At 40.3% G+C, this 14372-nt stretch overlaps 1 protein-coding gene across 4 annotated transcripts in view; it reads right to left on the minus strand.

Annotated features, from left to right (window-relative positions):
• Positions 1 to 14372, minus strand: part of dock8 (dedicator of cytokinesis 8) — a 54773-nt gene that overhangs the window by 25078 nt on the left and 15323 nt on the right. For all 4 annotated transcript variants that reach the window (XM_046035155.1, XM_046035153.1, XM_046035156.1 and 1 more), the window contains 13 exons: positions 11691 to 11900; positions 10986 to 11071; positions 10183 to 10249; positions 6243 to 6392; positions 5439 to 5519; positions 5115 to 5277; positions 4840 to 4976; positions 4371 to 4464; positions 3615 to 3777; positions 2645 to 2762; positions 673 to 743; positions 372 to 516; positions 83 to 184 (listed from right to left, as the gene is read on the minus strand). In XM_046035155.1, coding sequence (XP_045891111.1) covers positions 83 to 184; positions 372 to 516; positions 673 to 743; positions 2645 to 2762; positions 3615 to 3777; positions 4371 to 4464; positions 4840 to 4976; positions 5115 to 5277; positions 5439 to 5519; positions 6243 to 6392; positions 10183 to 10249; positions 10986 to 11071; positions 11691 to 11900 — 1587 coding nt within the window. The remainder of the gene's footprint in view (positions 1 to 82; positions 185 to 371; positions 517 to 672; positions 744 to 2644; positions 2763 to 3614; positions 3778 to 4370; positions 4465 to 4839; positions 4977 to 5114; positions 5278 to 5438; positions 5520 to 6242; positions 6393 to 10182; positions 10250 to 10985; positions 11072 to 11690; positions 11901 to 14372) is intronic.

Raw genomic sequence — 14372 nt, forward strand, 5'->3', positions numbered from 1 at the left:
GAATACTTGCTCCTTTATATATTAGTTGCACTATAAGGACATGAGTGAATTTTTACAATGTACACATAATAGATGTGTATACCTCAGGCGTGTGCATTGAATAGTTGACAGGCAGTCGCTCCAAGACAATGGGCAGACAGAACTGACCAGTCTGCAGTCGGTCATTATTCAAGATGGGCAGCCACTAGATGAAAAGAGACCAGTGAGAATGTACACTTTAACATCAGACAATGCTGTACATAGTTTCTGTGTTTTTACAAGTAGCTCCAGCCATGCTTGTGGCTGTGTGAGGATGGAATTAGTAAATGTTAATGTTAGCAGGCACTGTGTACATGTGAAGTGTGTGTAAGTAGTAAAGGACAAAATCTCACAGAGTATCCAATGAGCGTCTCACAGCTGCCGCTCTGGTTCTGTTTCTGCTGGCAGCTGATGTGGTAGAAGGTGAACAGCAAGTGATGTCTCTCCGTCAGACGGGCAGGAAGAGACAGCTTCACTTCCTCATAGAAGTCTGGGGACCTGAGAGATAGGGAAATAGGTAGTAACAATGAAAGAAACAGAGGAAAAGAGGGATGTAAGGGAGTGTGAGAGAGAGATTTGGGGCGAGAGAGTAATGACAAAAACAAGATATCACAAACCGTGTAATGTAATGTAAACTCAGTAATGTGTACTTGCTTGTTATGGTAGGTAACAGGGGTGTAGACTTCCTGTAAAAATTCAGGGCCATTTGATTTCCCAAAAATGACCTGAGAATGGACAGGGGGGGAAAACATATTAAAAAGGTACAATAATTTATAATTAACAGCATAAACTTCTAGACAGCATTTTACAGGGCTGTTCGTCTATACCAGTGACTCTGTAATTAATGTTACTGTACTTGTTCTAAAAAAATCTTTCAGAACACACATAACATTACATAATAACTCCTTAAAGCATGGGCTCACAATTCAAAAGTATGTCTTAATACAACAGTCAGATGCCCATAAGATTTTTATTTTACTTTTATTTTTTCATTCCTCCTGTCCATAAGGACCCCCTCCTAATAATCTTTCAGTGTAAATTTCCGTCATAAAAGATTCCTCCATTCAGGCCACTATTTTAACAATCTAAGCGCATGGCCTGAATCGCGTGGCGCAGGTGCGTTTGGGGTGTGTCCAACTCCAATTTTGCTAATTTACCATTGGAAAAAATGCGCATTGCTATTATAATGGCGGATGAATGACGCATTATTAAAACAATCAACTGACTTATTTTGTGCTTTATTGCTGCATGAGTGTTTTCTTTAATGATTCACTTATATGATTAGAGAGGCTGCTGTCAGTCATGTTAAATGTTTCCATGTGCGCAATAAAGTGATAGCAAACATCATGGGGGATTTAAGCAGCAAAACAAAACACTGTGTGTGAGACCTTGTGGATGTGTAGAAGAACACAGAACATGAATTAAAATGAGATCCTGACTGACAGTGTCGGCGTGTCGGGAGATTTTAATAATCAATGACGTTACGCTGCTGAGCCTTGTCGGTAAATGCCATAGGTAATTGCGCACAGCGTCTCTCTTACCATCGGAGTAATGCGCCCCTAAAATAACAGACAAGTACTGCGCTGTTGACTTAGACCAGTTTTTTGGGCCAATGGCGCAATCACTTTCTGTTGTCTCCAGACAGCAATGAGCTAACAGTTTGCCTGACCACACCTCATTTTTAGACCATGGGCGCACAGATGGGCACAAGTGCATTTGCTATTTAAACAACAAGGGCACCTGACATGAAAATGACATCTGCGTCGGTTTGCAAGACAGGGGCGTCTGTGTTTCAAAAGTAGGGTTCTATGATTTCCGTGGAAAACACAGCTGGAATCATGGAAAAGACTTGGTTGACTTGGTCCACAGCACTTAAGCCAAATGAACAGAAAAAACAATACAACTGTTTCTGTCCTCTGCTCTCTGTGTTTCACTGAGGACTTTCTATAAACATAGCCTATTTGCATAACATAATAAATTCACTGACATTGATTGAATGTTTAATATTTTTTTATCTTATTAAATTTTATTCATCCATCACATGATGGCAAAATACGCTTTAATCATAAAACACGGAATTGGTAAAAATTACAATGGATTTCAAAGTGACATACAAACATTTATCTAAAGCTACAATGAGGCTTCAGCCATCCAAATAAGTCATATCAAGTGGATATCTTCCAAAATAAAAGTTTTTTTTCCCCCACAGCAGCTCAACAGGGAAATAGAGTCCAGGGAAACACAAAGTAGGAATTTTTGACTAAAAAGGCTATAGCTTTTTAAGCTATCCACTTGAATTTTGTACACAACAGGGACTATGCACTTTATCCTCAATCACTTACACCAAAAGTGCATTAGGAAGGGATCTCTTAATAGTCAGTATGAATAGGACACAGCAAGATACAGCAAGCAAAACCTTTTTTTAGTGCTCATATGATGGATGCCTGGCTACTGTTTTAAGACAGACTTGAAAATATGTGAACCTACCCTTTAATGTATGTATTTGTGTTATTAAATGGCGCGATGCACACACTTCCATGAGCAAATTCATTGGAATTATCAGGAAAATCAATTTCCCTGTTATAACAGTGCTGTGAGATCACAGATTATAACCAGCAGCACTCACAGGCATGGAGCAGGCCGGGTCCTCTCCACTCATAAACTGGATTTTGATGGAGATGTTTCTTGATGATGTAAGCCTGTTAACAAAGTTTAGCCTCTGGGGGTAGACATAGAGCAGGTTCCTATATAGAAAAGAGAAGAGGGAAAGAGTTTGCGGGAAAACTTCCTGTTTAATTAATACATGAAAAAATCATGGAAAACCTTTGTGTAATAAAATCAAGCAGTCCCACTATACATCACAAGATGGCACTTTCTGTACAGCTACAGCAAAGTCATGTGGCTGTAAGGTGACAGTAATGTCACAGAAAAGTCAGAACAACCAGTAATTTACTGTGACCTGTGGTTTTAATACTACACTGTAATCTGTCTTGAAACCTGGAATACAGGGAAATACCGCAGAGTACAATGAACGAATGCTCAGAGAATGTCACGATGTAATTGCCATGCACAGGACTTGTTCACACATGAAGTTACTAATGCCTTGTTACAAGAGAAACCATTTTGGAACAGAGTGTTGATTTAAACCTCTGCTCACACAGGCAACCTCCCTTGTGTTACACTATGAGGCAATTTCACAGGTAGCCTGTATGGAAAGGCCTAAAAATAGGCAGTACAGTAAAAAGAGCAAAGCCACAAAGTGATGCCAGCTCTTGAGTGATGAGTACAGAATGACTGTTGCCTCTACCCTTTCAAAGAAGTAAACTGTCTATCGAGGAAACAAACCTTGTTCAAGCCATGAATCACTTGCTTTTCAAAACCTTGTTTGTATTGCATCCTGTTGAGGTGCAAGTTGCGTATAAGCAGAGCTCCTTTACTCTGACAATCTACTTGATATACTTACAAAAATGTATAAAGATTTGGATCAGAAAAATAAAAATAAAAATCTTATTTCCTTCCCCTGTGTTGAGTAGCTGTGGATATAAAATGCCATATCCCAAAGTGTAAAAGTGTGTGATCATTCAGTTATAACCCACCTGTAAATGCTGTGGGGGACATAAACCTCACTGGATGGAAACTCCAGCACCTCTTTGGTCAGCCGAGTATTCTTCTCTGCCACAGGTATCAGAGGGATGAGTTCAGTGGACAAACATGCCGATGGCGTGACGTGGACTGGAGACATGTCTAGTTTTATGGAACCTAGAAGACACGATAAGTGAAATTCACAAGTCAGTCACCTGCATAAACAGTGTACTGCATATATCATGTGATATCACGTCATGTCATTTGAATTCTTCACATAATCAATAACCAAACAGACGCACACTGATAAAATCAATCCAAACTTTAAAGGAATAGTTCCACATTTTCTGGAAATACGCTTTTTCACTTTCCTACAGAGAGTAAGTTGAGAAATCAATCTTGTGTCTGGTTAGCTTAGCACAGCATAAAGACTAGCAATGGGGAAAAACAGCAAACTAGGTAACAAAATCTGCCAACCACCACCCCTACAGCTCACTAATTAAAACGTTATGTCTCATTTGAATCAAATTTGTTCGTACAAAATGTTTGTACAAGGCTAAAAACAACACGTTGGTGACGACAAGACTCCTGGAAGTAACTGCATCTAGCCAAAGAAATTGCCTAGCACATAAACCTTTACATCCAACAGACAGACATGAGAATGGTATCAATCTTCTCAACTCTCTGCAAGAAGCCAAATCATCCTAATTCCCATAATGTAGAACTAATCCCTCAAATAATAAAGCAAAAAAGAGGTGATGAGAGATGACCTGGTATTGTCTTGAATCTCCTCTGTGGAGTGGAGGTTTTCTTGATCTCAGCCAAGAACTTGAGCAAGTCCTCATCACTCAAACGATCTCCCTCCTGACACACGCACACACACGCACACACATACGCACAGTTAACAACAGAGTGATTTAATTGAAAAGCCATGGTGACAAGAAGCAAACAACAACCTCCGAATATAATGTCAGAATAAAAAAAGTAAGTTGCAGCCTTTGCTTCAAAGATAATTTAGATGATTTTAACAGAGATGTCAATGCACAATTAGCAGTATTTATCCAAAGTCAGTGCTTCATGGTAAAAACATTACTAATGATGATGGAATGGCATGTTTGATCATATGATGAGACAAGGCCAGGCTGTAACCACCAGTTTGTCTGTCTGATGTATTGTATCTTAGGTCTCAAGGAAGTAACACATTTTTATAGATTCTTCTCTCCTTCGTGGATGTCAGACCTGTTTGAAGATGGGGCTGAGAGTGATGGTGGCAGGTTTGAACGCAGAAATGGTACAAAATTGATCATCAATGGTATTGTAACGTTCAGAATTCCTCCTGGGAAGCTGTGCTCTCCGGTCAATGCTGCTAGATTTACCTAGAAAAACAAAGTATAGTGGTCATGGGTCAAATGATGCACACACAGCTGTAAACATCTATGGAAATGCAGACACATGCGTGCAAGTCATCACAACATATATCTGTCAAACAAAGACACTAATCAGGAAAAACACACCTCCTTTTAAGCTGTCAGAGTCGGTGACATCGCGGTCTATCGCAGCAGTGGAGACAACCTCCATGATATTAACGGTTGTCCAGGCGAAGGGCATGCGATAGCGGCCCAGCCTCTGGCAGAACATCTCCGCCTGACCTCGCAGCTTCTCAAGCTTGTCCTTGTTCTGAAGGACCAAACGCAAAATTGAAAGTTATTAAAATGAATGCTAAAAATGTCTTCAACCTTAAAATATAAAATACAAGTTTATACGAGTTTTAATGAGGAAAGCAAAAAGTCAAAATGTGCAGTATGTTTTTAGTGATAAATAGTTGCTCTGCCACATACCTTTGTAGAGTCACATTCCTTCATTGTTATGTACGGGTCAGCACAGTCACTGATCTCTCCCTGCTGGAGAACCTTTTCAATCTATAACAGAGACAGGTCGCACATAAGCCTTTCCAAGCATCTCAAGGCATAAGGCATACATACAGCGAGAGAGCAAGAGATACAAAGGCAGCACTGCACTGAATTACAGGATATATAAAACTGATTTGGGAGCAGGACTAAGTTACCCTGAACAAAATTATAAACACAACACTTTAGTTTTGCCCCCATTCATCATGAGCTGAACTCAAAGATCTAAGACTTTCTCTATGTACAAAATAGGCCTATTTCTCTCAAATATTGTTCACAAATCTGTCAAAATCTGTGTTAGTGAGCACTTCTCCTTTGCCGAGATAATCCATCCACCTCACAGGTGTGGCAAGATACTGATCAGACAGCATGGGTATTGCACAGATAATGCACAGCTCTGGTGGACATTCCTGCAGTCAGCATGCCAAATGCACGCTGCCTCAAAACTTGTGACATCTGTGGCATTGTGCTGCGTGATGGAACTGCACATTTTAAAATGGCCTTTTATTGTGGCCATAATGACAGATTTGTGAACAATATCTGAGAGAAATAGGCCTTTTGTGTATATAGAGAAAGTCTTAAATCTTTGAGTTCAGCTCATGATGAATGGGGGCAAAAACAAAAGTTTTGCGTTTATAATTTTGTTCAGTGTAAAGCCAGGAGAAAAGTAGCAGAATTATGTTACTTCTGCCACATACAGTGTTCTTTCATCAATGATATGGATTTCATTATTACCTTGATGACCAGGTAGATATCTGGAGCAGGATAGGTGATGGAGAAGATGGCAGATCGGGCCAGGGAGGACGGATCCACATGTGGAGTGTGAGGTTTCAAGAAATTCTTAAACTGATCTGAGTTCAAATCAAAGTAGAAATTCTCTGATATCTGGAGGGAGACAGATGAAAAGTTTAACTTTTATTTATTTACGTTTGTTGATAGAAGTTTTTACACATCAAATTCAGGACATAACAAAATGCAAAACATCACTAAATTTTTCTACAGGGTACTATGCTCGCTTCCTTTCTTTTCACCCTGTACAGATCAGACTTCAGACAAAACACAAGCAACCGTCACCTGCAGATGTTCTCCAATGATCCTGCTATTGTTGGGCGTGTATCTGAAGGTAACAATCAGTAATACCAGGAGGTCATCGCTAACTTTGTCAACTGTTGTGAGCTTAACAGACTTTACATCAATGCCAGCAAAACAAAGGAGACGGTGGTAGACTTTTGCAGGAAGGATCATCACACTACACCGGTGAACATTCAGGGTTTGGATATCGAGATGGTCGGTACATACAAATACCTGGGTGTTCACCTCAACAATAAACGGAACTGGTCCAACAACACAGATGTCTTGTTCAAGAAGAGCCAAAGTGCTAATGCAGGTCCTTCAATCCAGCGGCTGTCAGACTTTACAACACAACAATGACATGAGGGAATACGGTTTGTTGTCTCTGTAACATCAATATGCAATATCATATAGATTATTTATTTACTCTACACTATTCTGCTGTAGATTTCTGCACCGTGCCATCTCCTTTCCTCGACCAGTGCAATGTTCATATCTGTCGCATCTGTATATATTATGTTTATATAGCTCCTATTCTGTTATTCTTATTTTTCTATTTTTTGCCATCTGTTGTATCTGGAGCTGCTGTAACAAACAAAATTTCCCCATCGTGGGATCAATAAAGTCTTATATTATCTAAAGCACAATGATTTAATTAATTATTTAGAATGAGTTGAGAAATGTAAACATGCAAACCAAAGACTGATCCTGGAATATCATCTGTTCAGTCCACATCACCGTTGCCTTTCCAAATGACCTCAGGCTAGGAACACAGCCATATGTCCTAATCTGGCCTGGTGTGCGTCATGTGATCCTGTTCACTAGAAAGCCATTAACTACTCTCCTTGATTCTGCTCATCCCATAGGACCTCCATTACACTAACCACACCAAAGCAGACTCACAGGCAGCCAAAACTGGAATCCTCAAGACTCTAACTTTGATCAGATTACACACTCAGAAAAGTATTCTTGATCAAATGATGATTTTAAATCTGATTTTGTTAATAGCAGTCTAACAAGCATCAAAGCAATACTCCTGCATAGATTTTGAGATGGAGATGACCCTGTTCACTTTAAACAGGAGGAACATTTAAAGCAAGAGTGAAAGTTCTCAAAAGACTGGAGTGGAGGAGTGCACCTCTCACTGACAAATGGAATTGCGGAAATCTTTTCTCAATAATCAAAAGCCAGCTGACTTAAATAGCATATTATGCTTTATATTCTCATTAAACAGTCATGTCAAACAAAGTCCAAGCACTTGTGAAAGGCAACCTTCAATCCACTATATTTGGATTCATTGTGACAGGAGGAATGTAGTAGCTCTTTTTAACATTACATGTTTGTCAGACCACAGAGGCGATGTGTCTGACTGACTGACACACATTGTTTAAGAGCAAATGCATAACATTTTCTAATGGGACACACTTGTGTCAGTGTTGCCAACTTAGCAACTGCATAGCAAGATCTGGCGTGTTTGAAAACCCCTTTGACAACGTTATTCAAAAACTAAGAGCCAAGTGACGAACCTTACGATGCTTTTGGGCAGACATTAGTTACTTTCCCACAAACATTCTCTCATACAGCTCCATGAATCATCAGTTATACGGCTTACTGAGGCCGCTGCTTCAGTGACCAAGAAATATCTTGTCAACCAAACAAGAGACCAACTGAAACACGTGGCTATCTGATTACAGACTATCCTGCATGAAAAAACGCTGTGGTGTTGTTTCTGATCACTCACTGTGTCCTCTCAACAGGCCTGCAGACACAGTCCAGTAAAACTAGGCTAGCATAGTCTTGTTGAATAACAACAAGAAGACTATTAAATGCCTAAAGTAAACTTGGAGAGAAACAGACATTTCTAAACTCTTTTACTGTGAGGACAAATCTGTATCTACTCTGAAACCTGTCTGTTTATATCCATGAATCTGATATCATAAGTAGGCCACTTGTTGGGTCAAATCCTGTGTCTCTACCTTGGCTGATGGACCAAAGAGACATGGTTAATAACTAGAGTATTATATGGAATTATATGAACATCTGCTGCAGATTTCACAGATGCAAAACAGCAAAACTGATGTGAACAAAAAATAAACACAGACACAGCAACAAAATTCCCAGGAGAGGCAGCAGTAAGGATGCGGGAAAAGAGAGAGAATGAGGCAAAGGGGCAGCAGGAATGTGGCAGAAAGTAAAATTTAACACTCTTGAGGAGACAGAGAAAAAGAAACAAGGGAACTGAAGAGAGCTGGAGAAAGACAGAAAGTCAAAAAGAAATTAACAACATGAGATATTCAGAGATAAATGGGTCAGCAGCAAATGCTTCATAGTTCCTCTACAAATAAACCAAACTGACAAAACAAGCTGGACAGTTTCTCCTTCACTCAGGTATAGACATATTTCATAGCTCCTCAACAGTCTGTGCCTAATGTAATAGGCAGGAAGTCCACAAGGACACACTTTGGTTAAACACATAATAAAATGAGTCAACCTTACCAAAATACCCGTGACAATGTGACACTTGAGCTCTGCTCTCATGGATATTCTCAACTTACAGTACACTCTTTGACATATATACAAACTATTTCATTACAGTGCACAACTTATACTGTTTGTGTTATCCGAAGACCAGCTTATAGATAGACCATTTTCAAAATCATCATTTTACCCATCAGACCATCTTAGAGCCATCATCATAGGAAGCAGCTGGGCAGCGCTGAGAAGAGGGCAAGACCGATGGCTAAAACCCCATCTCGTCTGAGTGATCTATGAGCACTTAAGCACAAACTAAATCCTTCCAAACCCTTCACCCAAAAAACTATCCAGCTGTGTAAATCCACAAAAAAACATGCAAATGGCTCACAACATGACGACCCCCGGGGGGCATAAATATGTGAGGATGATGAGACATGAAACCTTGTAGATTACACTGATCCCTCACTGCCAATAAACTACGAGGGTCTCCCCGCATCAACAGGAGGCACATAACACACAATAATTACTACGACACAAGGATGGAAAAAAGACCAGAAACACTTGAGATTTGCAGTAAACACTCTCCCCGAAATGCATTTTTAGGACTGTAGTTTGCCATCAAAATCACGTGACCAGTGTTCCTTTCTGTTAATGAAGTTTTTCTCATTTCGACAAATGTCTTCATTTTTGAGATGCTTCCGCTTGCTACATTACCACAAATTGTTACCAACAGCAATAATTGGGGTTCAATGTCTAGCACTACAACACTACGAACAGTAGCCTCAAAATAATCTATGTTGCTTTTGAATGTCCCATTTGAAAATTATTAACTATGAATTCAGACACGTATATTATTGAGGGAGTTTTGATACCATTTGGGTAAACTTGGACCGTGGATTATGCCTTTAATCCTCTGTATTACTGCCTTTGTGCTTTGATTTCCCATCGTTGCTGTCAGATTTACAGCTCGTTGTTTGTTTTATTGTCCAACCCCGGCACTATATTTGCCACGGTGAACGTGTCACACAAGTTTCCAGGACATGTTATAACATGCTTTTAGTCAACATTAGAAGCACAATTAAGACAACAACGACATTGTAAGGACTATTATGAAGCAAAGTTGTCTTACCTTTTTCTTCTCTTTCAGGTCATACAAGGCCATAGTGGCAAATATGGGCTCAATGTCAATCTCAAACCTATGAATCCAAGAAGGAAAAGGAAATAAGTAATTTAATAATAGCAAGAGAGACAAATACATAACATGCTTAACATTAGTACTCTGTTTTTTCCTTTAGCTGTGCTTAGATTCTTTTTTTCATATTCTATTCTATTCCTGTAGATTATTGTTGTACCAGGAACCAACAAAATGAACTACAGTAAGTGATGAAATGTTTGAACTGAGGGTTAAAGGTTAAGGGGATGAAGTTTCCAAACCACCACAAACAGAGAAATGAGTTGAACTAAAACATTTGCATTTTTATGGATTGCAAGAAGAACAAGTGAGATCAAGAGTGAAAGGCAGAGAGTGTGTGTGTGTGTGTGTGTGTGTGTGTGTGTGTGTGTGTGTGTGTGTATGACTGACAGAAAGCTGAAGAAGGAGACACAGAGTCAAAATCCCAAAGAGAGAGGGAGAAACAGTTATTTTCTGGAGAAGAACAGCAACCATTGCACAGCACTCCTCCACTCTCCCACACTGCGCTGTCCGTCACATCTACTACAAAGCCTTTTTGAAAAACAACCGCCTTGACTTCTAGGTCATGATCAGATGTGACATAAAGAATGTACTGTATGTTAAACGCTAAGCAAAAGTCATTTTCATTAACATTTCCCTAACACACAAATAACTGTTGGTTCCTTGTCCAACTTCAACAAGAAACAGATAGCATCTGTTTAACCCCTCCCTCTTCAGTATCATGAAAATGTATGACATACTTGATGGTCTGGCATCGGACCAGGATGCGGTCTCCAGTGTGTTCTTTGGGGCAGTCAGGGATGGGCCGGATCTCTACGGCATCTTCCTGGAACACAATAGCAGAGAAAATTTTAAACCATGCAAAAAGAAATGGAGGAGGGGATTTGGGATCTTAAACAAGATTCACAAGTGTTCAAATACTAATTGTGAACACATGTAATTTTCCCTGCAGTATAGAGTCCACTTTTATAAGGAACAGAGACAGTGTGCAACTACTTGTTATTTTCATTATATATTAATCTGCTGATTATTTTCTAGTTAATCATCTATAAAATATAAGAAAATAGTGAAAATAAAAAATAGTATTGTTTTAAAAGATGGTTGTAATGTTGTTGTAATGTCTTGTATTTATGGGAGTTATTATTTCTCACATGTCTCATGAATATTGACAGACTAAAGATAAACCAGAGACAACATCAGATCCCCCTTGATGCAGCTAAGAGGGCCAACAGCACTTGGGGGATGAAGCGTGGTATATTGGAGAGAAGGTGTACGACTGATTTTGTGTTGAAGCTCACATTAGTTTGCATCTTGGTGTGTATGCCTTCTTAAATATTTTCAAAATCGGGAACAAAGAGAGTGACAGACTAACCCAAACCCACGTGGTTCCCACATGCTTGCATGTATATTACAGCATGACAGTACTAACTCCATCTATATCTCACCTCATCGGCCGGTGGGTACAGAGCAAACAGCTCGGGTAGTCTGGTCCCCTGCCGTGCATCCTGGTTGATGCGGTCCAGCTCCTCGTGGCTGCTGTAGGCCAGCAGCCCCTCCACTCTCTTGTCCGGGGTCAAAAACCGCAAGTTAAAGTCGGAGGAGGTCAGTGTGCGGCCAGAGTCATCACTCAGCCCCACTAGAGTTGGAGACTTGACCTGGGGCAAGGACAGAAAGAGAGGGTTAAGGGTGATGACAGGGGTTAGAGGGGGGAGAGGACAGAGAGAATGGGGGGGGAGGAAAATGAGAGAAAAACAAAGGACGAGGGGGTATTAAGGCAAAATATCAAGTTGGATGTTATTATAAGAGACATCAAAGAAAATGGGTGCAGGGTAAAGAATGGATAATTGTTCAAAAGGTAGTTCTTCCTCCATTTAAACAATATTATTTAAATGGGGTTTGAGTAAATGGAAAAAAAGGCACGCATACTACTTGCCAACCTTACTGAACTTCCAAGAGATTCATGATTTTCCTCCCCAGTGTTCCCCCATGGCTTTACATCTCCCAACCTTCCTCCATTGTTTGATCAAACTACAAAATGTGTCATCTATAATGTATTTTCTAACAACAGAATATCAGGTCTATACTTCCACAGCATTTTATGAACCATCAACAACATATACTGCAAAAATGCAGCCTCCATGGTTATGTTGTTAGCACACACAGCAAACAGCTAACGGGCACTTCAGCAGTCTAGACAGTTTCTGTTTTGGCTTGGAGACAATGACAGTCTCTGTTATCTTCTGATCAAGGCTTACTGGAGAACACACAACACAGGCTCATGTTTATGTTCGCTGCATGCTGCATAAAGTGATGTGATAGGAGTCTTTTATATAAAAATGTTCAGCAGGTGCTTCCTTCTTTGTTATAAACTTGCAGTTTTCTTGTTGTATCTTCACAGTAATGTACAAAAAAGCCAATACAGTCCAGGAAATAAGACCATTAACTTTTTGCATACAATGGAGTGGTATGACTGACTCGTCAGTAGGGATATCAATACAGTGTACATGAGCTGAACAGGTTCTGTAATCAAAGATCTTCCAGCAGGCTGATGGCTTGCCAGACAAAAATGATAGCAGCAAAGATGAGCACCAAGCAGAGGCATGAGTTTAAAGCTTTTAAATTTACTCACTTTATATAACAGTTTGATATGCAAATGTACTCAAATGCATCCTCTCAGACGAGTTAGGTCTAAGTGGAGAATCAAGCATCAGAAATGCATAAAAGATGTCTTCTGATGTGCATGTTGTACAAAATATCTCTGTTGCCCTGTGGCTTCTGTTAGCTCCACCTTGTTTTCTGCTGTTTTGGATGGAATATACAGGATGTAGCATGTATTGATATCACCAACCTCTACAATCTTTTACGAATAAATCCAAACTCTTACATTAAAATAAACAGTTTTTTCTATTTCCTTGGGATGCCGGGGAAAGCGAAGCAAAGGCAACAAATACTTTTTGAGCATCTTTAAAACTTTGTTGTGCCTGTGGCTTAAAGTACCAACACATATTATTTCAAGTCTTATTTCACTTGCCAGGTGCTAAGAAGAACCTGTAATTTCTAATACATTGCCATAAAACTGTAATAAAATCAGCTGACTGGAGCATCCTCTGCCCATTGGTAAGAGGTCTCTCGGGCTGGCACTGGCATCATATGGAATTACTCAGACTCAGCTACAGGGCAGGGCATAATCTCAGTGCTACCATGCTACATCCTGCTTTAAACAATCCCTGTTGCCACCCCTCTATCTCTTTCCTCCCACCATCCATCAATCTCACATCCCGGCGCTCCAACCAAAGGCTACAACTGACCGAGCGTCCACCCTGGTGAAGCTTCCCCCTGTTGAGGCTTCAAGGGACCATCACACCATGATCCCAGGGCCATTGCTAAACCAGATTGGACCACAGAAAAAACCTATTAAGCTCAGAAGGACAATAGTTCTGTTCTTCCCATCTCTGTCATTCTCTTTCTGGCATACAGATCATGGGAAGCCCGCAGCGGTAATTAGGGCTTTTTGGTTTGGGTGATTAACCAGAATTGGCAGGGATGGGGTGACGGGAGGGGGGGGGGATGTTACCCAGGGATGGCTGTGTAACTTGCCAGAGGCTGGGTGTGATGCTCACTGGGACTTGGATTGGCCGGGACTGTCTGATGCTGGGAGCAGGGGATTTGGCCGCTATTAGACAAAAGAGCTAGAGAGGGAAGTGAGAGAGGATGGGAACTTGGCTCGAAAAAATGTCAGTGCAGTACTTAGGGAAGGATCTGAAATGAAATTAAAGGACTGAGCCATGCAGACGTAAGCTTATTTAAATAGTAGAATAGAAAAAAATAGAATACCATGTGTTTAACCACAACATCTCTCTGACTATCTGGCTAAACACACAGAGGGGATGAGAGTATATAATATTCAGGTTTAGTTCTGTGTAAGCCAGGCTGACTAAACTTGACAGAGCCACAGTGGAACGAGTGATAGGAATAACAAAACGCTGTTGTGTTCATTATTAAAGCACCTCCCACCCCAGTCTCCCACCCCTCCCTCACATTTCACATTCAGTATTGTCGTCTCTCTAAAGCCTTGATCAGTATGGACTACCATACTGCTCTCACTTACTGGTCTTCCTCTCACAAAA

The sequence above is a fragment of the Micropterus dolomieu genome, linkage group LG21 (genome assembly GCF_021292245.1).
Source record: "Micropterus dolomieu isolate WLL.071019.BEF.003 ecotype Adirondacks linkage group LG21, ASM2129224v1, whole genome shotgun sequence".
NCBI classification, from domain to species: domain Eukaryota; kingdom Metazoa; phylum Chordata; class Actinopteri; order Centrarchiformes; family Centrarchidae; genus Micropterus; species Micropterus dolomieu.